Source organism: Balaenoptera musculus, chromosome 17 (genome assembly GCF_009873245.2).
Source record: "Balaenoptera musculus isolate JJ_BM4_2016_0621 chromosome 17, mBalMus1.pri.v3, whole genome shotgun sequence".
NCBI lineage: Eukaryota > Metazoa > Chordata > Mammalia > Artiodactyla > Balaenopteridae > Balaenoptera > Balaenoptera musculus.
In genome coordinates, this window is record NC_045801.1 from 80579873 (window position 1) to 80607541 (window position 27669).

The following is a 27669-nucleotide window of genomic DNA, read 5'->3' on the forward strand; positions in this document are numbered from 1 at the left end:
TGCCTTAGTTAGCGTGGCACATCTGCTACAACTGATGAACCACTCCTAATTATTACTAACTGAAGTCCATAGTTGACATGAGGGTTCACTCTGTGTGCTGTGCACTCCATGGGCTCTGACAAACACACAATGATGCGGCTCCACCATTACGGACAGTGTGACTGCCCTGAAAACCTCCTGTGCCCCACCTAGGCATCCCTCTACCTCCCCGCCACTCCCCAGTCCCTTGGCAACCACTCACCTTGTTACTGTTTGCCTTTACCAGAATGCCATACAGTTAGGATCATACAGTATGTAGCTTTTTCAGACTGACTGGACTCCTAGAAACAACTGGATCTCCACAGTTTATTAGCTCCACCAAGTTCATGGGAAGTTAGTATGCACTGCTCAGAAGTATACTGAGGACTGAAGGAGCAAAATCCCACGGACCAGTTCTGGATAACACAGCATTTCAAGAATATTCTCCCTTGGATTAGTTAAAACATAAATACAAACTGGGTCTTTTATCCAATTCATAATGAATTGTTACTGCTAGAAATAATTGGTACAAAACCTGAAAATGGCTATAACTGCTCACAGTAAAATCCAGATCTCCAAAAAAAAAATTTTTCTAATAAGAAAAGGAAGAGAGACTTCCCTGGTGGTCCAGTGGTTCAGAATCCACCTTACAATGCAGGGGACATGGGTTCGATCCCTGGTCGGGGAACTAAGATCCCACATGCCGCGGGGCAACTAAGCCCAAGAGCCACACTAGAGAGAAGCCCAAGCGCCTCAACAAAAGATCTCGCATGCCACGACGAAGATCCCACGTGCCGCGACTAAGACCTGATGCAGCCAAATAAATAAAATGAAAAAAAAAAAAAAAAAAAAAAAAAGGATGAAAATGGGAATGTAAGTTGATACAGCCACTATGGAGAACAGTATGGAGGTTCCTTAAAAAACTAAAAATAGAACTACCATACGACCCAGCAATCCCACTACTGGGCATATACCCAAAGAAAACCATAATTCAAAAAGACACATGCAACCCCAATGTTTACTGCAGCACTATTTACAATAGCCAGGACAGCAACCTAAATGTCCATCAACAGAGGAATGGAGAAAGATGTGGTACATAGATACAATGGAACATTAATCAGCCACAAAAAGAAATGAAATTGGGCCATTTGCAGAAACGTGGATGGACCTAGAGACTGTCATATAGAGTGAAGTAAGTCAGAAAGAGAAAAACAAGTACCATACCAACGCATATATGTGGAATCTAGAAAAATGGTATAGATGATCTTATTTGCAAAGCAGAAATAGAGACACAGCCATAGAGAACAAATGTATGGATAAAAAGGGGGAAGGCTGGGGGCGGGGGGGGCGGTGAACTGGGAGATTGGGATTGACACATATACACTATTGATACTATGTATAAAATAGACAACTCATGGGAACATACATACTGTATTGCACAGGGAACTCTACTCACTGCTCTGTGCTGACCTAAATGGGAAGGAAATCCAAAAAGGAGGGGATATGTGTATACATATAGCCAATTCACTTTGCTATACAGCAGAAACTAATGCAACATTGTAAAGCAATGATACTCTAATAAAAATTAATTTAAAAAACAAAAGGAAGAAAAAATATCTAAGAAACTTGGACTAGAAATTATGACTGCAAAAGATAATGGAAGAGTAATTAGGCAAGAAATAGAAATCAAAGACATCCAGATTGGAAAATAAGGATGACAACCTCTATTTGCAGATGACACAATTCTACATACAGAAAACCCTTAAAATTTTACACCAAAAAACTATCCTCACTAATAAATTTATCAAGATTGCAAATACAAGACTCTAAGCAAAGTGGGTACAGAGTGGATGTACCTCAACATATGGAATAGTAAAGGCCGTAAAATGCAAGCCCACAGCTAACATCACACTCACAGTGAAAAGCTGAAGCTTTTCCTCTAAGATCAGAAACAAGACAACGGTGTCTACTTTTACCAGTTTTATTCAACATAACACTGAAAGTTCCAGTCAGAGCAATTAGGCAAAAAAGAACTGGAAGGTATCCAAGTCAGAAAGAAAGAAGTACAACTGTACTCGCAGATGACATGATATTATGTATAGAAAACCTTAAAGATCCCACCAAAAAAACTGTTTGAACTAATCAACAAATTCAGTAAAACTGCAGGATACAAAATCAATATAGAAAAATCAGCTGTGTTTCTATACACTAATACTTAGCTATCAGAAAGAGAAATTAAGAAAATAATCTCATTTACAATTGCATCAAAAACTAAAATACCTAGGAATAAATTTAACCAACGAGGTGAAAGACTTGTACATTTGAAAATGGACAAGACCGATAATAGCCAAAACAATCTTGAAAAAGAAGAACATACTTGGAGGACTCATACTTCTTGATTCCAAAACTAACTATAAAACTAGAGTAACCAAGTGTGGTACTGGCATTAAGGCGAGACACATAGATCAAGGGAACAGCATTGAGAGTCCAGAAATAAACCCATATATAAATATGGTCAATTGATTTTTCACAAGGGTACAAGACCATTCAACAAATGGCGCTAAGATGACTGGATATATACATGCAAAAGAATGCATCTGGACTCGTCCCTCACACCACATACAAAAATTAACTCAAAACAGATCAAAGGCCTAAATGTAAAAGCTTAAAGTATAAATTCTTAGAAGAAAACACAGATGTAAATTTTTGTCACTATATCAGAATGAACCAACAGGAGATCATAGATAAATGATAGGTAGATAAAGAAAGAAAAAGACAGACACAGAGGTAGATATTTATTTTAAGGAATTGGCTTAAGTAATTGTGGGGACAGGCTAGCAGGCGGGAAATTCAGGCAGGACTTGACACTACAGTCTTGAAGCAGAACTTAACTTTCCTCCAGGAAACCTCAGTTTTTGCTCTTGAGGCCTTCAATTGACTGGATGAGGTCTCGTCACATTATTGAGGGCAAGCTCCTCTACTTAACGTCAACGATTGTAGATGTTAATCACATCTACAAAATATCTTGAAAGGACCCAGATTAGTGTTTGATTTAGTAACTGATTACTACATCCTAGCCCAGCTGACACAACTAACCATCACAACGACCTTGGACTAGGCAATGATTTCTTAGACATAATATCAAAATTACAAGTAACCAAAGAAAAAACAGAAAAACTACGTTGCATAAAAATATAAAAATCTGTGCATCAAAGAAATAGTATCAAAAAAAGTGAAAAGAGGGGCTTCCCTGGTGGCACAGTGGTTAAGAATCCGCGTGCCAATGCAGGGGACATGGGTTCGAGCCCTGGTCTGGGAAGATACCACATGCCACGGAGCAACTAAGCCCGAGTGCCACAACTACTGAGTCTGCGCTCTAGAGGCCACGAGCCACAACTACTGAGTCTGCGCTCTGGAGCCCGCAAGCCACACCTATTGAAGCCCACGTGCCTAGAGCCCATGCTCCCCAACAAGAGAAGCTCCCGCTCGCCGCAACGAGAGAAAGCCCGCGCACAGCAACAAAGACCAAAAATGCAGCCAAAAGTAAGTAAATAACTAAATTAAAAAAAAAAACAAACGTGACAAGACAGACCAGAGAACAGGAGAAAATATTTGCAAACCATATATCTGATACAGGTCTAATATCCAGAATATATAAGACCTCTTACAACTCAACAATAAAACTACAAATAAACCAATTTTTTATATGGGCAAAGGACCTGAGTAGACATTTCTCTGAAGAAAATACACAAATAGCCAGTGATCTTGTAAAAAGATGCTCAGCATCATTAGTGACTGGGAAAAACCTCAACGAAATTCCACTTTACACCTACGAGGATGGCTAGAATCAAAGACAAACAATAACGTGTTGGTGAGGACGCGGAGAACTGCTGGCAGAGATGTAAAACGGCACAACTACTTTGGAAAACAGCCAGGTAGTTCCTCAAATGACTAAACACAGTTACCTTATGACTTGGCAATTCCACTCCTAGGTATATCCACCCAAGAGAAATGAAAACAAATGCCCTCATAAAAACTTATATACAAATGTTTGTAACAGCATTACTTATCACAGCCAAAATATGTAAACAGCCCGAATAGCCATCATTCTGGAATGTTCTAGAATTAGTGGTGATGTCTGCACAATCTTGTGGATATGGTAAAAACCACTGGGCTGAACAGTTTAATAAAAGGTGAATTTTATGGTATGTCATTTACATCTCGACTTCACAAGGAACGTGTAGGTATGGCAGAACCTCCTGTCCTGGCTCTGCTGGCCTTGGGCCCCACACCTCCAGGCTAGGACGTAGCGGGCCACCGGGAGCAGCGGAGCTTCAGCTCCAGGAAGCACCCTCCCCGGGGGCACGAGAGGATCCAACTGAGGTGTTGGCCACCACCCTCCCGTAAGGAGCCCGGCAGCGTTGCACACCAAGTCAGCTCAAAGGGGGACTGTCCAGCCTCCACAGGGCTACTCTGAGATGCAGGTCGAGGTGTGTGTTCTGGTGGGCCAGCGAGGTGTATGCCCCACCTGTGTGAGATGAGTGCGTGAATGAACTGCACAACACCACCTCCAGGTCCACCTGTAACGTGCACTGGTCAGAACAACAATGCAAACAATCGTAAATGCACTGGTAACACTCATGACTGTGGGAGGGCAGGAGTGGTGCCCATCCAGGGGTGGATCCACCAGGGCCACTGCACCCAGGTGGGACGGGGGAGGGGTGCCAGGCATGCCAGGTCTCACTAGCACCCAGAAGCCCATCTGTCTGCCTTCAACCGTGAGCAGAAATTAACTTCGTCCAGAAAGCACTAGCGGCTTAATGAAGCCTCCTATATAACCTCACGTAACCTCTTGGAAAGTCAGCCCACCCTTTACACAGGAGGACAGACCTGATGCAAATGCATATCTTGACATAATTTAAGTGAATGTTCTTAGATTAATAACATTTTTAAAAGCTACCACTTACTGATTAATCATTCTGATTGTGATTAAAACCATTCATATTGTTTCATGACACCACAACTCTATGGGGTAAGCATGACCTTCTCAGAAGGAACTGAAGGGCACAGGGCTAAGTGGCCCAAAGCCACAGGGTAGAGGGCCCTAGGATTTCCATCAGCTTCCTCTCTGCTGCTCTTCGTTGATCAATTTACAGACCCGGTTCGGCTTAGAACCTCACTGCTAACGGCGCTTGGGTTCTGCCAGTGAGGTCGGCCAGAGGAGGACCACAGACTCCGTCACCCACTCGATCACCAAGGCTGACAGAACTGGCGCCTACCTATCACCTCCATGGTATTGTCTACCTTTATGTCCTAAAGAAGCAGTCTCACAAGGACTTAACACAGGTAGGGCTGAAAAACACACCCCAACCTGTCTGCTGAGCAGAACTCAGTAAAATCTGCATCGCATAAATAGTCACCTAGTTTCTGGCAGTCATTTTAATAATTTTCAATACAAATAAATGATTCTAACACTTCTTTGTAGCCAAATACATTGTTTTCAAAAATGGTATTTCTAATAATCTTAAATATCTCAAATAAGAAAACACCCAATTTCTGATGTTTAGCTTCAAAAAATATACTCTGGGGATTTTTTTTTAATTCAAAGAATATTAAATGCTTAGAATACATTTATAAATAATATTAAAATTTTATTACTGTGATGGGCAGCTTGGACATCAACCCTCAGAGGCAAATGAAGCAAAAATATCACACACAAGGACACTGTGTCAAGGAGGACAACGGTGACAGGTGAGGAGAAGATCTGCAAATCGGGGATAGAGAAGGTTGGAGAGGACCCAGGTAGTGAGGGCACAGGTGGTAAACAAAGGGCACAGGCAGGAAGGAGCCAGAGCACAGCGAACGGGCGAGCTACCTCTCATAAGCAGTCTTCAAATTCATGGTTGGGGCTGATGTGAGGGGACCACATCCAGAATGGTGGGGAAAAGGGGTTTAAAGGGATCCACTCAAGAGAAACGGAACATAAGAACAGCAGTGGTCATAGGCTGATGGAAGGGAGCTACAGAGATTACAGGTGAGGGAGACTCACCAGAGGACGACGGGCAGTGCAGAGGCACAAACGGAGAGAGGAGCCACTTTCAACCGCAGTTTATTTTCTAAACCGATAAATGTATTCAGCACCTCTTAGCACTAAGCTTTAAAACCTAATGAATTAAAATGTGTCATCCAAATTTAAAATGATCTTACTAATATATCAGCTTATCTACCATCACCAATCATAGATCATTTTTATTTCTATACAGGGCCACAAACACAGCAAAGTGAGTATCACAGTAATTCTCAAGAATCAAGGGTTTAAGACAACTGTGGTCTCAAAGTTGAATCAAGACTCAGGAATTTCAGTTCTCTGGTTAGTAGAACAGAACAGAGGGGGACCTAATGCGGGAACTGTATTTATACCAAATGAAGGTCAGATAACACAACAAAGGTTTTTTGTACCAGTTTGGCAAGAGAAAAAAGGTAAGAAAAATCTGAGGTCCAGTCACACACTCTAGTATAGACATGGCAACAACAAAGAGCCAAGACAAGATGAAAATATTTACATTTCAAGTAGAGAGTAATTCAATAAAACATCCTCAATATTAAAGTCTTTTACATTTTAATTACTATGTAATTGTGTTAATTTGCTTTATAATTTTATAGGGCTAAGAAGTTTATACATTTGCATTAATACAATTTTATGCATTAAACAATGTTTTAACAAAAATAATTCAAGACAATACTGAGTCCAAAAGAATTATTTTTCTCCTTAAAGAAGTCCATATGTTACTCAAGATTAAGAAACCCAGGCAATCAGATATTTTACTTTTCTTGTGAACTCAATTACTTTTACTTGAGTATTAAGATGATTTTTTAAATTACAGCAATAAAAAGATAATTTATGATAGTGGATATAATCTGGACATCTGGCAATCACTACTTATTTGGACAATGTGGCTTGAGAAGCAGTAAAACAATACATTTCTCTTTGTCAGTTATCCACTGTGGAGAAAAACCACCTTTTCCCCTCAAATTAAGGGCTGACAAACTACAAAGGCTATAAAATCTCACCCTGTGTAATAAAGCATTCACAATTACCATGCTTGTTGATTGGAAGAGTCTTTGGACCCAAAAGACATGACATTAAGTATTATAACTAATTTTACTACATTTTAATGTAGGTGTCCTGTTGAAACCTCACTTTACATTACACTGTTAATTTTCCGGATTACTTTGTAAAATTATCTATTGTTAAAAGCCTGTTTTAAAAAAAAAAGCTATTATATCAGATGAAGGAAGAATACACACACTCAATTGTTCAGTGTTTCCCCATAATCTCTGAACAACATTTTAATTACTCAACTGCACTGAACAAACAAGAAACAGTTTTCACTCTCAATGAATTCAAAGATTTGCTTCTTTACTGACCACAGGGTTTCTCACTTCTATTGGTTTCTCAGTGCCAGAGATTAGTCTTCCTTTGGAGGTGGAATATTACCTTTACTTTTGTATAATCTTTTGGCTGCCAAAATCTCAGACAGATGTAAGCAGCTGCTCAGTACTCAACTAAGACAAGATAAAAGAATTCACACGGTAAGTCTACATCGGGAGCAGAGGGGTCACTGCACTATCCTTACACGGTGTCTGGTCAGCTACCCACTGGAGAAAGGATGAGTCCTGGAATCCTTCTAAGTTAAGAAAGTGAAATCTATCTGGCTTTTATCACTGATTTCATAAATGAAGATGCAGAAGAAATCTTGTACTGATCTTTAGATTACATGTAAAAATGAAATGCAGAGGACCTTTAGCAATTTTTTAGGTGAGAATATCCCATTAGAGATGTATGTAAACACAATGGGCAACCTCTTCATATCCAGTGATTCTTAAAAATCACGTACTCACTCCATGATTCCCTCAAACTCCCTTATTTCACAGGATGACAGTTTTGACTTGTCATTTATTTTCTGTGTCATCAAATACCTTCAATAATTTTCTCCTCAGAAAATACTTATGGTGTATCTTTTATTTTCAGTATTCCACTATACTTTTAAAATAACCAACATTTTCAATATGACCTATGATAAGATTTCCATCTGCTGTTTAGTAACTTCAAAGAGGCATATTAATTTTAGCATAAAAGATATTCTATTTCCATACATTCTGCTTGTCAATAAACACAGTACTGGGTAGGAATTAACTGCTAACGCTCCTATCAAGCCTGTAATACGCTGCATCCACTGCTTTTCATAATGTTTCTGTTTTATATACAAAATACAAACGCTTTCCAAAATCTTCGGAGCTGGAATCTTTTTGTGAACACAACCAAAAGCCAATCAAGTTGTTACTGGAAAATCATATTGTTACTTCTCAGAAAAGTGAAATCAGTGCCTTTTAGATCCTTCCCAGCAATTAATTATACTATAATGCTACACACATATGTCTAAAAAATATACTCACCGAGGAAATCTGGGGGAAAAAATTCCTTAAGTAACTCCCCAAACTGTTATTCATGACACTAGACAGTATCATCCGCACTTACACTCTTTAACGTGTACATGCAAGCACGGCTGTGTACCCACGAGAAGAGTGAGCACAGCTTTGACCGAAGTCTATACCTCACGACGCGTCTTCCAGAGCCGCCCACATGGTCACACACCAAATCCAGGGTGGGAAACATATTGATATTTTCCAGCCATGTACTCTAAATTTTCAAAACAATATGAATTTCATGCGTATTTATCAATAACAATATATACTTAGTGGGAAGCAGTTAAATCAATGAATTGGTATTAAGTAATCCAGACTAATAAACCATATGCAAGTCAAACTAATTCACTCCCCAAGCACTTACTCAAATTTGAAGTGTGGTAAATTCTTTTAAAAAGATAATTTAAAATTATAATTTTAAAAAAAATTTTACACCCAAAAGACTCAAATACCATTGACCACCTCTTATAAATGTTTATGTTCCAAAATCCTGAAAAGTCACACATAAACCTGTAACAACAAATGCCATTACTTTAAAATACTAGAAAAAATATTTTTTAAATGAGGGATTCTGAAAATTAGTAATTAAAACCATTAAAGCATAACACTGACCTAACAGGACAAATATTTTACTTTTGTAATCTTTATTAATACATGATCATCCCCTAGAGTCTCACCTGCTAGCCTTTCAAACAAATTTCGAAGGCAACACACACGTGGGCGGGGGAAGTTCTTCACAACAGTGGGTGCGGGGAAAGGAGAGTGGACCAGAGGTCAAGGTGCCCAGGGTCTCAGCCCACCAATGTAGAAACAATGTACAGCATTCAGATGGTTACCAGCGCCCACGTATGACAGGACACACTCTCCCAGTGGGCAAGGGGTCACTAGAGACCGACTTAGACTGTCAGGAACCACCACTCTCACATAGGATATCAGTGTAATTCCACTTAATCTCAACCACTTAAAATTTTTAAGAATGTATGCCAAGGTAATAGTTCATTTCAAACCTATTTTAATAAACTACACATGCACTAATTTGTATGTATACATTCTCTATGTGTCACTTTAAACATCTTTGATAATTAAAGCCATACTGAAATTAGTAAATTTAGATAAACTGCCGCTGACTTTACCGTATTACTGGCCAAGAAAAGGTAGCTCACAGCTTTAACTTTGAATGCACTTGATAAAAACATGCCAGGGTTGAGAAATCTGTCCTTGTTACATGACCACCTTACTATTTTCTTCAGAAAACAGAACCCATAAGAGAGAAGTATTTTCAACAAAGTAGTACACCCAAGCGCTCTGAGATGAAAAACGGCGACGGAAAGCCTCAAGTCACTCTGGTAAAAGCAGAGCACAGGTGGACTTTCAATTCAGAATTATGTAGCTGCCAAAGCAAAGGATAAATGAACAAAACTAACCCCAGTTAGTGCTAAGAGCACTGGGGGCAGATATTATGAAGAAAAACTGGAACGTATATTTGGATAATTTGCAATCTCTAATTCTATAAAAATTGCTAGAACTCAAACATCTTTCTTAACAATATTTCTGGTGAAATCAAATTCAAAACATAATACCTGGGATTCCTCCTTCTCCTAACAAGAAATTAAACTTATTAGGTAATCTGTACTGTTAAATACTCCACAAATTCCAATTTGCAAGAAGTATACAATATAGGATAAATAATAAAAGGTGTGTATAGGGGAAGGCTACAATAATTCCAATTTCTGCTACCTCAGCAAGTTACTGTACACATACCACATCAATATAACAGAAATGGCACAGCTTCTGAGGACACATTCCACATTTTATTTACAATTTAAGACTAACGTTAATCTCAAAATCACATATCCATACATCTATTTCCTTTTTGTTGATTTCACTTAAATGTAAATGCATGGTTTGTCCAACAAAGACTGTAAACAACTCTTCACCGCGTCTGGTACATGGAACACCCAGGAACAGCTTGTAACGGAAATCCGTCCACCTCCCCACAACAATTTTATTATAAATACAGGTATCAAAACAATCCTGAACGTATTTTTGATACTACTAGTAGTCAGCACCTATACCGCTTCAAAAATGAACACATTTTGTGACAATACTCATTGTACCTGCTATTTTAGACAATTTCAACGGAAGCTCTTTCACTAAGCAAGAGCACGCCGTTCCGGGTTTTCCTTCTCGAGCTTTCTCTTCAGAAACACATCTGCTTGCACAGCCATCTGACTCTTCTCGCTGTTCTTCCACCTGGAAACCTGAGTTCCACTCTGAGTACTCCAGGTTCATGCTTAAATGACGGTGCCTTAACAAGAAAAAAAACTGTGCTGAATTTTCCTCCTGTTACCTGAAAACATAATGGGTGTACATATATTAAATATACTCTTACAGATGTCCAGGTCATGTTTACCAGCTGGAATTATCTTACTTAATGTGTGGGTATTTTGCATTGTGATATTTAATCAAGACATTAACATGAATAGAAGGTTGTTGATTTAAGACAAGTTTTAAATCCACTAAAATTAATTGTTGTATGTTTGTCCTTCTGGTGGCTGTGGAAGCTTCATATTTTCTTTGGACATCATTAGACGTCTTAGCTCTTGAAGTACAACTTTAATGCTGTATGAATTTTGCCATTTTGCTAACACTGGTATGCTCCGTGCATCCACCTGAAAGGAGGGGGAAAAGAGTAAAATTAACTACCAAGTTTAAAGGGGTCTGGCACCAATTTACTAGACACACTTTGATAAGAAGTGCTTTGACAAATTCATAGCCTGGCTCTATTTTCACAAAGCGAACATTATGAAACTACTGGTTCATATAATACTTAGGGAAAATATTCCTTCTTCAACAGGTGTTTCCTAAAAATTTGTGTCCTTTCTGTGTGGTGCTTTTCTGTAAACGTGCAGTGAACTTCGGTCACCAGAAATAAACAAATGTTATATAAAATAACTACACGTAAACATATTTACCAATTCCTTCTTGATAAGGTCAGAGGTTTCTCTCCATTTCCAATGCCACGACCCAAAGTCTGGGCAATGACCTCCACCAGGATTAAGGAGAGAACTGCGAAGCCTGACCTCTGCTTTCAGATCTCTCTCCCGTGTGTTCTCCGCACTGTGCTAAATTCATCTTCCGCTGCAGGAAACTGGCAGGATGGGGCTGGAGCTCCTTCAAAGCCTCACCCCCAGGTACTTGCCATCTCTCGGCCTGCGTGGCAGTTCCCTGGAAAACCCCTCCCGCAGGGTTTCTCTTTGTCTGACCTCAGAACTCACCCACGGAGGACCACCTAGTCCCCGGCCCACCCCTCCACCTGGTGTTTGCCAAAAATAACCAGTGTCAATTGTGTGACACCTCAGAGACACAAACTACTATGTACAAAATAAGCAACAAGGATGTACTGTACAACACAGGGAAAGATAACCACTATATTGTAATAACTTTAAATGTAGTATAATTTATAAAAATACTGAATCACTATGTTGTACATCTGAAACAAATATAATACTGTAAATCGACTATATACTTCAATAAAAAATAAAATTTTTTTTTAAATTAAAGAAATTGCTTAAACTGTTCAACACCTCTGCTGGGTGAGGAGATGGTAAGAGGAAAGCAGGAAGGTGACCAAATACTTCACAGGAAAGGTGGGAAATTAGATGTCCAGTGAGGCTTTGAAAAGTTCCAACACACGCCTGTGACTCTAGAAGACACACACGTGCAGGGCTGTACAGGCTCAAAAGACCTGAGAAGGCCATATACTCTCACCTACGGCTGACCTTGAGCAACATATAAAGAATTTGCTTATGCACCATAACCAAGGGGGATTTAGCCCAGAAGGGCAAGGTTGGTTCAATATATAAAAATCAATCAATGTAATACACCATATTAACAGAACAGAGAGCAAAAACCATGATTATCTCAACAGACACAAAAAAGCTTTGACAAAATCCAACCACCTTTCATGATAAAAACACTCAACAAACTAGGTATATCAACCCAATAAAGAGCACCTACAAAAAATATACAGCTAACAGCACACTCCATGGTGAAGGACCGAAAGCTTTCCTCCTGAGATAAGACAAGACAAGGACATCTGCTGCCATCACTGCTACTCAACACTGAACTGGAGGCTCTGGCCAGGCAACTAGGCAAGAAGATGAAATTAAGGGTTTTGAAAAGAAAGAAGTGAAACCATCTCTATGCGCAGATGCCACGGCCTTGTACACAGATCCTAAGGCAGCCATTAAAGGAACTGCCGGAGGGAATAAACAAGTAGAGCAAGGCTGCTGGGTACAGGACCCACAAACAAAACCTCGTCTGTGTGCTTGCAATGAACGATCTGAAAACCAACTCAAGGAAACAATGCCATGTACAATAGGATAAGAAACAGAAGTGTAGGCCATGTACACTGAATACTATAAAAAAACTGTTGACAAAGACATCCCATGTACATGGATCAGAAGACTTAATGTCGTTAAGCTGACAATACTCCTCAAATTGATCTACAGATGTCACACAATCCCTATGAAAATTTCAACTGCCCTGTTTTTTCTTTCCTTTTTTGCACAGCTGGACAACCTGAGCCTTTAATTCATATGGAAATGCAAGGAACCCAGAATAGCCGAAACAATATGAAAAAGAACACTTACTACAAAGCTACAGTAATCAAGAAGGGTGTGGGACTTCCCTGGCGGTCCAGTGGTTAAAACACTGCACTTCCATTGCAGGGGGCACGGGTTCAATCCCTGGTCAGTGAACTAAGATCCCGCATGCTGCGCAGGTGGCCAAAACAAACAAAACAAAAACAAAGGGTGGGGCTCACACAAGGATGGACATACAGATCAATGGAATGGAATACAACTGAGAACCCAGATCAATGGAATGGAATACAACTGAGAACCCAGAAGTAAATCCATGCACGTACAGTCAAAAGATCTCTGACAAGGGTGTCAACCATGGGGAAAGGACAGTCTCTTAAATAGATGGTGTTGGGACAACTGGACATTCACGTGCAAAGGAATGAAGCTGGACCCTTAACTCAAAATGGTACAAAGACCTAAATTAACAGCTGAAACAATAAAACTCTTCATGGACATATATACACTACCAAATGTAAAATAGATAGCTAGTGGGAAGCAGCCGCACAGCACAGGGAGATCAGCTCGGTGCTTTGTGACCACCTAGAGGGGTGGGATAGGGAGGGTGGGAGGGAGGGAGATGCAAGAGGGAAGAGATATGGGAACATATGTATATGTATAACTGATTCACTTTGTTATAAAGCAGAAACTAACACACCATTGTAAAGCAATTATACTTCAATAAAGATGTTAAAAAAAAAAAAACAGGAGTAAATCTCTGTGACGTGGGATTTGACAATGGTTTCTTAGATATAACAACTAAATACTTTCAACAAAAGAAAAAGTAGATAAATTGGCTACATAAAATTTTTTAATTTTTGTGTTGAAAACATCAAGAAAGCAAAGAGACAACCCACAGAATGAAACAAAATTCATGCAAATCATATACCTGACAAGGGGCTCTTGTTCAGTAAATTAAGAACTCTTAGAACTTAATAATAAAGGCTAAATATCTCAATTAAAATGTGGGCAAAGTGGATCGTGGTAGACAGCTGTTATGGACTGCATGTTTGTGTCCCCCAAAACTCATGCGCTGAAACCCTAACCACCACGGGAAGGTACTAGAAGCTGAGGACCTTGGGAAGTAATTATCAATAGGTTTAGGTGAGGACCCAAGGGTGGAGCCACCAAGATGGGATTAGGAGAGACCGAGACTGGAACTTGCTCTGTCCTCCCTGTGAAGACCCAGCAAGAAGTCAGTCATCTGCAGCCCGGAATGAGGGTCCTCACCAGAAGCCGACCGCGTGGGCACCCTGATCTCAGACTTCCCAGCCTCCAGCCTGTGAGAAATAACCTCTGCTGTCCAAACCACCCCCGGTTTATGGTATTTTTGTGACAGCAGCCAAACTAAGACAGCAGCTTTTGTGATGGTTCCTGAAGATCTTCAACTCCTGACATTCACGTCCTATGTGACCCCTCCCTGGAGTGTGGGCTGGACAGAACGCTGGGGTATGACTTCTGACGTTAAGCTACAAAAATACTCCAGCTTCCATCCTCTTTCTTGCTTTCACTCCCCTGCTTTGCAGATGGAAACCAGCTGCTGTGCTGTGAACTGCTCTATGGCCTCTGGCAATAGTGTATGATAAGGAACTGAAGCCTGACTGAGAACTGACTACTGCCAACACATACGTGAGTGAGGCTGGAGCTGCATCCTTCCTCAGTCGAGCTTTCAGCAGAGACCACAGCACAGGCTGGCATGTGGGCTGCAGCCCTGTGAGAGGCCCTGGGCCACAGTCCCAGCCCACAAAGACTGTGAGACAATAAATCCTTGTCGTTTTAGACGGTTCTGAATAGACATTTCTCCAAAGAAGGTAAAAAAAAAATGGCCAATAAGCAGGTGAAAAGGTGCCTAACCAGAGGAATGCAAATCAAACCACAATGAGTATCAATCAAAAGAAATCCTGATGCCTAATCCAGTCACTCTATACACACACCTACGCTCCAATAATTAAACCAGGACTTAATTTCTCTGCTTCCAGGTCCCCACTCCAGCCTGACTATATGAAGCGTTGGTGGCGATGGACAGTCACAGGCACGTACACACAGTGAGCAGGACAGACATGGACAGCCCTGGGAGAGCCCGCGCAGAAGTCAGTCAAGCTGAAGACAAGCCCCACCCAGACCCCACCTCAGCAGACATCCTACTGCTTAGGTGAACGCCCTAGAGCAGGGCCACTGAAAGCACCTTTCACAGAACAGCCCAAGGCCTTGCACTGATTTTGACTGGTCCACCACAAGATAAACACAGAAATTCAGAGTGGCCTTTAGAGAGTTCTACAGCAATCTGACGGAGAAACTTTTATCTTAAAAAATCTGAGCTTGGATTTTCTTCTTAATTTCATTTTGCTAGTAATTCACTTTCATTGCACTTTATAAAAATACTGATCCATAACCTACTGGAACCCACGAACGCCCAGTCCTGAGAAGCGTGTTCTAGGGTATAAGAATACTTGCCTAAGAATGTTCACTGTAGCAATCTTTTCAGTGAAAACTGAAAACAACCTAAATCCCCAGCAAACGAAAAATGGAATATTACACAATAAAAAGGAACAATCTAATCTGCATGACATAGCATGGATGAAGTTCAAAAATCACTGACATAGGAGTCCACACAAAAGGGATACAACATAGAAGCACACACAAACGTGCACAGTAAAAGTACAACCACGCATGAAAATGATAAACGCCAAATCTGAGATGGAGCCACCTCCGAGGAAAGAGGAAGGGGAAACCGGGAAAGGCACAGACAAAGTTAACTGTATAATGCAGTCTTTCTTTAAAAAAAAGACCTGTTACAAATAAGACAAAAATGTTAAGGTTTGAGGAGGGTAAGTGGAGGATGTTGGTTACATCATTCTCTAAAACCTGCCTGTGTGTTAGAAACAATTCTTTTAAAAACGCCAAAAATAAAAACAAAGAGAAAAATGATAATCAATTTATAGTAACTGCTACAAAGGGGAAGAATAAAAGAGTGACTGTAGCAGAGTAACAAAACAGACACAGTTCAGACTGGGAGTCTGGACAGAACTCTCTGAGAGACACTTACACAGGGAAGTGAAGAGTCCGTAAGGATGTCCACCCAGGAAGAAAAGAAAGTGCAACGGTCTTGAGGCCAAAGGAAAGGTGTGCAGGGCAGCGAGCACCGTGAGCCCCCAGGGAGCCAGGGTAGAGAGTGTGCACGTGTGGCTGAAGCCACTGCAGGATTTTAAAGCACAGAAGCGACAGGACACAACCTGTGCCTCAGAAAGATCCCTCCGCTGCTTGCTTTGTAAAGATTGGGGGAGGTAAAGCAGGAGAATCAGAGAGGCTGTGCCGGGCCCAGACAAGAGATGATGGCCAACATTCACTCGGTGGCAACGTAAGGAGAAAAGTAAGACCAGACTCGAGTTACATTTTCAACAGAGACTAACAGACCTTAATGGTAGAGGGTTTAAGGAGGAGAGGCAGAGAAGGAGGCGTAATGTCCAAAATGAGATCAGGTAAGCTCGTAAAGCAGGTCTGAAATTTAATCCTGAATTTCCTAGTTCCCACAACAATGTAGAACTCACTATGAATTCCTAATTTGCAGAGTCTATAATATGAAAACAAACCAGCAGATGTGAAGCACAGCTATTCCTGGTAAAGAAATTTCACAAAAATATCTTCCTCATAAAGGCAAAGTTGTATGTCATAAAAGAAGTTCCCTAAACAATATCCATTCTGTAAATTCAAACTGTTTCGTAATCCTGCTTCCATCACATCTCTTAATATTACTTGACACAGAAATAGTTAAGTATGCACGCTGTAATTTCTAGAATAACCACTGGAAGAACAGAAACAATGAAAAGAATTGAGAACAGCCATTTCAAAAGTAGGAAAGAAACAAGAAACACGTGTAAAGATAGAAACCACGAGATAAGATGATTATTACACCTGAACGCATCAACACGTCGTACAATAAATGTCCATGGACTGATGCCCTAGCAGGCAGGGCAGGGAGGACTCTCAGGGCCCAGCACCGGCTGGCGCGCCGCACGCAGGGAGGTATGGGAGTGGCCCAGCAGGTCCAGGGCTGAGATGCCCAATAACGCTCCTCCAGTCAGGGTCATGCTTTTGTCCGGTGCACCCAGCAGGGAGGAGCCAGCCCACCTGGGGCCCTGGGGTGGGGTGGGAGCCGGACGGCCAGCTGTGTGTCCAGGACCCAGCCTGCTGCTGGAAGCATGCTTTCACACAGGGGGACTGAGCACATGCAGGTAAACACACTGGGCAACAGAAGGCAGGTTTCTCACCGCGGAAGGCAAGAAGTACAAGCATAGAAAGGATGAAATCTGGAAAACGCCCTGCAGTGTTGGAACAGAACTGGACACGATGGTATAAACTCATGGTTTGGGATGGATGATGGACGGAAGAGAAGGAAAGAGGGAGGGAGGAAGGAAGGCTAGCTGTACAGATGTGATACTGGGGCTAAAACTATAAAGAAAAAGTGAGAGAATATAAAAGAAATGCTCCGGATGTTAATTACCATTGCTGGGGAAAGGGACAGAGGGACGGGATGATAGGCGCACACAGAAGTTCAGGTAACGTCCTGCTCCTATGACAGATGAGGTTCCTGCTACTATCATCACATTACCGTGCTTCTAACATGTATTCTGCATGTGAGCGAGCTCGCAACACGGCACCTCAAGAACCTGCACTTCAAGTTCTAATACTAGTATGAACCTAAGACTCGCACTGGAAATTATTTCTGCTCACTTCCTTCTGTGAGTCAGGTAGAGCACATCATTTTGATTTATCTGCTTTAAACAACCATGCTCAACCACAACTGTCTGTTCCCGTACAGGCATACTTGTTCCTCAGAGAAAAACCTCCTCTTCATGAATATTCATCCTTTTAATCACACCAATGTACCTTAACCCTAAAGAAAAATAACATTCAAAGAGAAATAATGACTATCTTATCACCAAATAAGGATTCAGCTGAAATATGACTGCTGAAGCAATTAATAAAACCCTCACCTCTATCTAGGCTAGTACATAAAGGTTCTTAAGGAAAGGTCCATTCAAAAGAGAAAAACAACATGAGATAAACTGTTTTAGACTTTCTGCTAAACAAAGGCGCTTTTGTTGTTGTTGTTTTAACATTCTCCTGACTATATATTTATAGGTTATGTAAGAATAAAATGACTACTTTAACTTACCATTCCACTGGAATTATTTATTCCATTCATATTAATTTTGGTTACAAATCTAACTGATGGAGGTGCTTCTGGGTATTTAGGTCCACATTCTACTTTCAGGCTATATATTCTGTTTTCATAATTTGTCTGGAAGGCAAAAATAATAATAATAATATTCAAGTGCTAATCAAGAGGGAAAGTACAATATAAATGTACTTAATATTACCACTTGTATGATCAAGAATTTACTTTTCTACAAATTTATTTGATCTATATGGTTAGAAAAAATACAGCAAGCACACTTAAAAAGGAGAGATTTTATAAAATTAAATAATTCTACAAAGTAATATCAAAATGATCAGAACTTGCTATTGTAGTACAGACAATGCCTGTAACAAATTAAAAAGAAAAAAAAAAAGACCACTTAAATTCAGATTTTACTAAAAAGTCCATATCGTGGCTTGACCTGTGTCACACATATATAAAGGTTCCCATTTTTCCAGGACAATTCTGTTTATTCTCACTGCTCCTGTATTAATTATTAATAATACTTCATTTCATTCTCAAAAGGGTCTGGCTGGACAATAAATTATATGGTTACCCCATTTATACAGCAATCAATATATCTTCTGGTATAAACGCCATATTATACCATTGTCCAGCATTAGAACAATGAATTCATGCTTCTTATTAGTTACATTTACATTATTACTTCATTAATTTTGTGGTCCATTAAATTCCATTATCTAAATTCAGAGAGACAATAGCCAACTTTTATTTTTCCACATCATTTAAAAACAGGGTTTCTTAATCGAGAAGTTGAACATTACCATATTATAAAACAGCCATTTCAAAGCTACCAGACTTAATGCTTCTAGATTTTTCAAGGCTTACTTTTATGCCTATAATTAACTCTTCTTTATCCTTACGGCTTCTGTTCACTCGGTAAACTTATTAGTGTGCAGTTAAAACAAGAAAGTAAAAAAACAAATGGAAGTGGCAATTTAATACCTGTTGATTCCTGTATAAACATGGGAAAAACGAAGTTAACCATCTGTAGACCTCACTTACCCCAACTGACCCACGGCCTCCTCTCCCTTAAGGAAGAGTTCTCCCAAGTGGAGGCCAGGTCTGGGTTATTAAACTACCGTAATTTAAGATGTACACAACAATCTTATACATATATTATTAAATATTTCAATATTTTAAAAAAGAAACAGCTGGATAAAACTCATCCAAGTTTAACAGCAAACATATATTAATAATATGCCCAGGACCTGCAGAGGTTTAAACAGGACTAAAGGTCAAGGAAATCATCTTGTCTGTTGTTCTCCAATCACATGCACATCAGCCTCTCTAGAAAACTTGTGTTAAAAATAATAATTTTTTTAAAATGATACAAATGAACTTATATACAAAACAGAAGCAGACTCACAGACATAAAAAGCAAACTTATGGTCACCAAAGGGGAAAGTGGGAGGGGGAGGGGTAAATTAGGAGTTTGGGGTTAACAGATACACACTAGTATACATAAAATAGATAACCAACAAGGACCTATTGTAGAGCACAGGGAAAATGATACTCAATATTTTGTAATAACCTACAAGGGAAAAGAATCTGAAAAAAAATAGATACATATGTATGTATAACTGAATCACTTTGCTGTGCACCTGAAACTAACACAACATTGTAAATCAACTATACTTCAATAAAAAAAGAAATAAAAGGAAAAAAAATTTTTTCTTAAATAGCCCCTGAGAAATTCTATACTGTTAAAAATACTCAAAGTACATGGAAACAACTAGAACTCTCATACTTTGCTGGTTGTAGGGAATGGTATAACCATTTTGGAAACAATATGGCATTTTCTTATAAAGATAAATAAGCACACACCTCCCCTACCACGTAGGAATTCCATTCCTAGGCATTTTATCCAAGAGAAATGGAAACAAACCTATGTTCATGAGAAGACTTGTAATCATAGCAGCTTTACTTGTAATGGCCAGGGAGTACTACGATCAGGAGAAGCGATAAGCACACTGTGGCATCTCTGTGAAACACACCACTACCCACTTCATGGAACAACACAGCTGATCCCGAGACATTAAATGCCAAGTCAAAAGAAGTGGGCCTCCAAGCACACACACTGCACGATTCCACTTGCACAAAGTCCTACAACACACAAGACTACTCTGGGGTGTAGGGAGTAGTGACTGGGGCAGGGTGGGGATGGGGAGGGGCACAGGGAATTTCTGGGGGCACAAACATGTTCTGTATCTCGACATGGGTGTGGGGTAACAAGTTCCATTTGTCGAAAATCATGGCAATATCTATGCATTTCACTATATGCAAATTATACCTCAATCTAAACTAGCCTACAATGATTAAACATCCTAACTTTTGGTACCTTGGATTAATTTCATCACCCCTGGATTTTAAATTAACAGCCAAGTCTTTCTGTTGTCTAACAAAAGAGTGAAAGAAAAGAGAGTAGTAAAAGCAACTAATGTTTATTAATTATGTACTACAGATACTCTCTTATTGTCTAATTATTAATTCATTTCATTCTCAAAACTTCTAAAGTAAGTATACATATAAGGAAACTTGGAAACGTTACTAAACATCTAATGCTAAAAAATACTGCTTCAGAAAATTTAATATACAAACATATATGGAAAAACAAAATTGTTAATTATATAAATCCAAATAAATAGTGGAAAAACATAAAAAACCAGGGATCTTAGTAACATATAAAAAACCGAGAAACAACTAACCAAGTAACAGAATGTTAAGGCAGGAATTCTCCTATTACCCTAAAGCTGGGGACAAAATTGTTCTGAATCTGGCACCTTCCAAAGAAAAACCATCTAAGCCGAGATGCCGCCCCTGCAGGTTTTATTAAAAGGCAGCTGAGCAGCTGAATGAGTGCTGGGACCACCCACTTTCAGCCAGCACCCCAGGCCTCAGCGAGGCGGGGAAGCCTGGCTGGAAGGACAGGGCCTCTCAGGGGTGCCTCCTGCGCCTCCCGCTCCACAGGAAGGGGAAGGGGCTCCAAGACAACCCCCCCACCCCACCCCCCGCAGAAAGCGGCAGGGGCAGCATCCTGTCTCTGCGCCCCCTGCAAGCAGGCCTAGCCCCATCCCTGGCTCCCACTGGGCACAGCCACCCAGCGAGCTTCCTGTGGTTCAGCGACACCAGGAAACAGCTAGTTTGGGGGTCCTGCTGATGACCCCAACCGGGTGAGAGAGACTTGTGAACTAGGTTACAGGGCAGCCCACAAAATCATGGAGGGTCTTATGCACAAACTCCAAAACGCTCTTCAAGTTTCAAGTCTCTTAGAGGTGTAGCGACCAGAGAAAATCCAAATGTAAATAATTTCGCATGTATCCTCCACCCAGTTCAGACTGTCCAATCTGCAAGCTGCTCATTAGGTAAGAATGCTCATAAATTATAAGCACTTACTTTTACCAAAAAGACCATGGTGATACTGTTCACAGGCAGTGAAAATCAAGGTTTTCATTACAAATACCAAGTTATAAAACATCAAGAATTCTAACCATCAGGATTTTATTTGCTTCCTCACATGTCTCATGGAAAAATCAGAGCACTGGAGGGAAGAGGGAACTTGTTAGTTTAGCAGAGTGCACGAACTCTGCAAAGGAATACCAGAAAATGCAAAACATACATTAATTCATTCTCTGAAGTTAACATTGCTAATTACCTGACCATTTTTCTTTTATAAAAAATCAAGAGGAAATCTAAACTCTACCCAACAGCAAAACAGTTGAAATGCTCCCATCACAGGCAGCAAACAGTATACAAAACCAAAGACTAAAAAAAATTTCATATTTGTGTTCTTTCCAACAAGTCAAAAAACATACAATACATTTTTCCAAGAGTCACTGCAGGGTGCGCAGTAAATGGTGCCTTTGAGTAAGGAATGCAATGCAGAAAAAAATTTCCCAGTCTGAAAAAGATTTTGAGTAAAAATAGAAAGTCATAAACTTGAGAAAGACCTAAGAATAAAACAGGTCTGTTGCCAGCAATGCTAGAAAATAGGCAAGAATCAGTCTTGTCTACATATTTTATAGATGAAAACATGGAGGCCAGAACATTTCCATGGCGAGTCACCTGTCATTGGCCAACAGCAATGTGCACTCAACACAAACCAATTTAGAAACCCTGATGACACACACAGCGGGTTAGTAACATGTTACATCAAAACACACTGTTTGCTCTTCCCAAATACCCCTCCGTTTCCTCACCTTTTCTCCTCTCTATCTGGAATGTTCTCCATCCCCATCACCACCTTCTGAAATCCTACCAGCCAGTCCTTTAAGGCTCATTCCAAAGGCAACTTCCTCCACTGTTCAGCCTTCCTCAATTATTCCAGCTAGAAGAAACATATTCTAAAGTCCCGCAGTGAACTTTCTCTGCCATATTCAGAATCTATCATTTGTGTTCATTTCTTCTCCTCTACTCAACTGCAAACACTTTGGCAGCAATGATCGTATCAGTCTTTTCCCCCCAATCCTCCAGAAAATCAAGCATCAATAAATGTATACAAAATAAGTAAAAAGTGAGGAAGTGTTTCAGTTAAAGTTACCATAATTATTTATTTTAATATCAATATTATAAAATAAAATGCTTACTCTAAAGTGACAATAAATATTAATAGAAAAAATATGTAATTTATAGCACTGACCCTTGGTGGCCCAATAATCATGCCTGTCCACCTTGTAAGTGTCATATCTTCATCATCTTCAAGGCCCCAGCTAACCGTACCATCGCCTACTCCTTTTTGTCCTTCTTCAAGTTCTTCCAACAAGCGAAAATTACGAGGAACTTTAACGCCTATACAAAAGAATGTCAATGTAAATGTAAAAAGCTCACAATTATAAGGGCTACACATATTCAAATTCAGCTTTTCCCAAATTAACCTTTAAAAATTATTTCCCAAAAAGACAAAATTCCCTTTAAAATGCATTCTGCCCCCAAAAATGCTGAATCTAAAAACCCTTCAAAATGAAAACGCTAAAGAAAGCACTGTTCCAAACATTAACAGCAGTACAGAACATGTATATAAATTCCTAATCAATCAATTTTACACTGACACAAATCAATCATAAGGGAATCATCGTAAGTGATTATTTTTCCATAATTGAGATTCCTGTTCCTCAGCCAAGAACACTACATCGAATAAACAGGCGTGACCAGAAAGTTCATAAAAGCTCCATTTCATTAGCATATACTCTCCAGTAATCTTAAAGAAGAGAATTATGTTCCATCTGTAAAAATGCACTAAGAGGTACTATTTTTGAGAATGCTGACCCCACCCTCGGTCCTGAGCCAGTCTGCTGGCTGCCTAATAACCAGGGGGCCCCGTCTCCCCTGTCAGCGGGTTGGAGGCTGGAGAGCCAGCCTCCTGGTGGATGTTTCCTAAGACACGTCCTTCTCCTCTGGGCCCAACCCAGCAACAGTTTCACAATCCAACAGCCTTTCTCACACCTCCACTTCTTTAGACCTCCTCATTCTACTTATTTCTAAAATCTTAACACAGAAATGTTCCTCTCTGCCTAGAACCCCCAGCCTTTCACAGTCCCTACTCCCTCATTCTCACTGAACCTGGTCTTTGCCACCATTCTGACCTCTAACCCCTGGAACCAACCATGATTTGTGCACTTTATCACAACCTGTCCTAGGATCACTGGCCTGGCCTCTCCAGAGGATGGACCCTGTGGTTTTCCGTGTTCTCAACAGCATCTAGCATGAAACACCCTCCAGCCCCACTGCACAAGTCTTGAAAAAAATCAGGACCCTCTCCTTCTGGCTCTGGAGCACCGCCTCTCTCCCTCCCTCCCTCCCTCTCGCATGCAAGCACACACACAATCATGAGGCAGGAAAAAAAGTGACGTCTCTTTTAAAGCGACTATCATTTTGTATAACTTATCTCTCTTGCTGAAACTAAAACATCTCTTTCAGTTACTAATTTGTAGTAATGCATCTGGACAAACAATGGCAAGCCAATAAGTACTGCAACTTAAAAACACTAGCCACGGGGCTTCCCTGGTGGTGCAGTGGTTAAGAATCCGCCTGCCAATGCAGGGGACACGGGTTCGATCCCTGGTCCGGGAAGATCCCACGTGCCGCGGAGCAACTAAGCCCGCGCACCACAACTACTGAAGCCTGTGCACCTAGAGCCCGTGCTCCGCAACAAGAGAAGCCACCGCAATGAGAAGCTTGCGCACCGCAATGAAGACCCAACGCAGCCAAAAATAAAATAAATTATAAAAAAAAAAAAAACTAGCCACTTTATGTGCTGTGCTTCATAAAAAAAGGCTTGAAAATCTTGGGCCACAGAAACATGGAGCTGTTATAAATCACAAAAACAAGAGTACTCATTATTACAACTACAATAACTAGTAATAACCATTTGTTCAGGATACACTGTGTGCGATTTTAAATAAATTATCCCACTTGATCCTAAAAGCACTCATTTTACAGTTATAGAAACTGAAGTTTGAAAGAGTTAAGTGACCTACCCAAGGTCACACAGTTACAAGCGGCAGATCCAGTATTAAAACCCAGTTTCTAGACCAAAGTCACTCTCTTAACCGTTGGGTTATACAGCGAGCCATCCTGGCAGCATCGTGGGTGCGGCCCAAGGCCAGCTCCCAGTGCTGCTGCCTCCGAGACAGGGGCCCCGGCCCCGTTTTCTCATCTACAAAAGTGAGACCACGGTGGCTTCTGCGCCAAAGAACCACTGTGAAAATTAAACGAGGTAATCTATCTTAAACAGAATAAATGTTGACTATGACCATTTTAGTGTCCATAGTAATAAATAAAATTACAAAAAACTTCCATTCACCTCCATCTACGTTTTGGGAGAATTCAAGCTCTCTGTACAGTCCTGAAGGTGGGCCCCCCGGAAACAGTCCCCTGAGCTGTAAGTTTCTATGCACATAACACTGGGACAACTGCTATTCCCTGCAGCTGCACAGTCAGAATCTCCACCATCTATTGCTACTGACTTGCTTTTTAAAGGCTTCTTAAAGGACCTTGATTACCCTTACCATTATGAAGTCATTCCCCAAGAAAAATTCTAAATTTGTGTTGAATTTTGTTGCCTCCTTTTTATAAACAATTCAGTCACGTGAGCTTTATGAGCATCCAAAAGTACAAAGTAAACAATGTAAAAGTAATGTTTCTTTTTACATAAGTGCCATAAAAGCGATAAACCTAGTGACTGCTACACTTTTCACCATTTCTATGCTGCATTTTGGGGAAATAGTTCTAAGATTAATGGATCAATTATTGGCAATGTTAACTTTAAAAGATTATAGCAGCTAAGATTATTTTGTTTTTAAAGTATAAGACTCAAAACAAACACCAGTGAGCTACATTTTTAAATTCAGGGCTAGAGTACTCCGGTTTTACTTCACCCAACCACTAATGTCTGTGAAGAGAAGACACCGCGAGATGGGGATGTTGGTCTGTGAGTGCTGCAGTGTGTGCATAAGCTGCCCTCTGGATCTCCTGCCATGTCTGAGCCTTCTTCTATTAGTTCCGAGTGCCTTTTTCCTATGTGTGTGTATGTGTGCATGTTGTTGTTATTACTGTTGTTGTTTAATAGTTTTAAATACTTTAATCCCTTAGTCTGGGATCTTCATTAAAAGAAAAAAAAAGCAGCCCATATACCCACCCCTTCCTAGCTGAAACTCTTTTAAAATGCTGTCAATTTTTAGATCCAGAAGAACCTCAGAGACCATCAGGTCCAAAACCTAATGCTTTAGAGGAGAGTTCTCACCAGGAAAAGTTAGGTGATAATCCTAAAGTCACTTAACTACCAGTTAGTTACCAAACCAAGTCAAAAACCCAAGTCTCCAGGCATCCACTAATCTAGTCTCCTCCTTACTACATTACAATGAACCTCCATTCATAAGAGGTAAGACCCAAAATAATATTATTCAAAAGTAAAATGCTGAATGCAAACAACCTAGAAAACATGCTTTCAGTTTTTAATCTCAAGGCTATCAGATTCCTAATAATGTACCTTTAATTCCCACAATACCAAAAGTAAAGGCATAAACACTGCCAAATAAAAACTAGAGTCTTGAAATGCTGTTTATTAGTAACATGGATTTCCCAATTATAACTCATAAATATTTTTACCTTTTTCAGTTATAAGGAAAAAAGCCCAAATAAAACCTTAAATAGTAATAAATCTGTCAATCTATCCACACAAACGTAAGAAATGACAGCAAAGCAAATTTAACACCACTTTGCAACCAACCATCTAAATTAAGAAAGCTCTGATAACACTAAAAAAAAGAAAAAAAAAAAAAAAAAGATGAGGTGGTATAGTTTTGAAGAGGGCCAGGTGAATTCCAGTTCTACACTCTGGGATGTAGAAAACCCAAAAATAAATAACTATGAACATTTTAGTGTATTTCTTTTTAGATTACTTTCCATATATAGTAATATATGGTTTCTGTGTTTTTTCCCAAATGATATCATGACTCATAATTTTGTAACTTGCTCTTTTCCTCACTTACAAACATGTTTCTATATGAAGCATAATCAAGTACCATTTTTAAATGTCCTGGTGAATAATATTAGTCATGTTGGGGAACGGGGTGGGCAGGACTTCACTGGACACCCTTTCACACTATTTGACCAGGTGAATCATCATCACCTACAGAAATGAAAGGAAAACCCCCATACAAACAGAATGAATTTCTTCCATCTTATCTGCTTTCCAGCCCTACTTAGCTGGTCCTCACGAACACCCGGCTCCCCCGCACTACACGCCCAGAGTGGCGGTGGTAGGTTAGGGGAGGGAGTGTCGGGGCGCCCAGCTTACGGGCCGGTCAGGCTGCGTAACTGCCCCTGCAGAGTTCTCTTAGGCGCTCGGGCTTCTGTCACCCTTCGACACACCTGAGGGGGCACGCTGCTAAGATGGAACTCCTGAACAGTCCCACTTGTAATCTGAGTGCTTGCTTCCCGTCCCACTCTGGGAGTTCGGAGTCCCCGCAAACTCCCAGCAGGCTGACTTAGTTAAAATGGACATACTTATTGAGCATCTCCTCTGCTCAGAGGAGGCAGAAACATTAAATTTTACCTTATGTTGTTTTAACATCACCATTTCACTAAGTAAGAAAATTAAGGCTTAAACTACTAGGTAGGGCCACATGAGTGAAACTGCTGATGTTCAGGCATCTCTGTGATCAACAGAAAGTGATTTTGCAAGGTTCACCCTAACAACATGGAGAGCTAGTGGGGGAGGCGAGGCGAGGAGCAAACAAGTCCCAAAGCCCAAGCTGCCCGCCATTACTCTCACTCCCTCCCCTCAGTCCCAGATGGCAC

At 40.3% G+C, this 27669-nt stretch overlaps 1 protein-coding gene across 4 annotated transcripts in view; it reads right to left on the bottom strand.

Moving 5' to 3' along the window:
* Window positions 1-8276: 8276 nt before the first annotated feature.
* UBE2V2 (ubiquitin conjugating enzyme E2 V2) overlaps window positions 8277-27669 on the bottom strand; it is a 33307-nt gene continuing 13914 nt past the window's right edge. For 2 of the 4 annotated variants that reach the window (XM_036830285.1, XM_036830284.1), the window contains exons 2-4: window positions 23009-23157; window positions 18325-18450; window positions 8277-11177 (exon numbers count right to left, since the gene is read on the bottom strand). In XM_036830285.1, the coding sequence (XP_036686180.1) occupies window positions 11031-11177; window positions 18325-18450; window positions 23009-23053 (318 nt within the window). In that variant the 5' untranslated portion in view covers window positions 23054-23157 and the 3' untranslated portion in view covers window positions 8277-11030. Of the gene's footprint in view, window positions 11178-18324; window positions 18451-22568; window positions 22697-23008; window positions 23158-27669 lie in introns of those variants that run through there. The other 2 variants (XM_036830283.1, XR_005017025.1) reach the window with 2 other exon arrangements.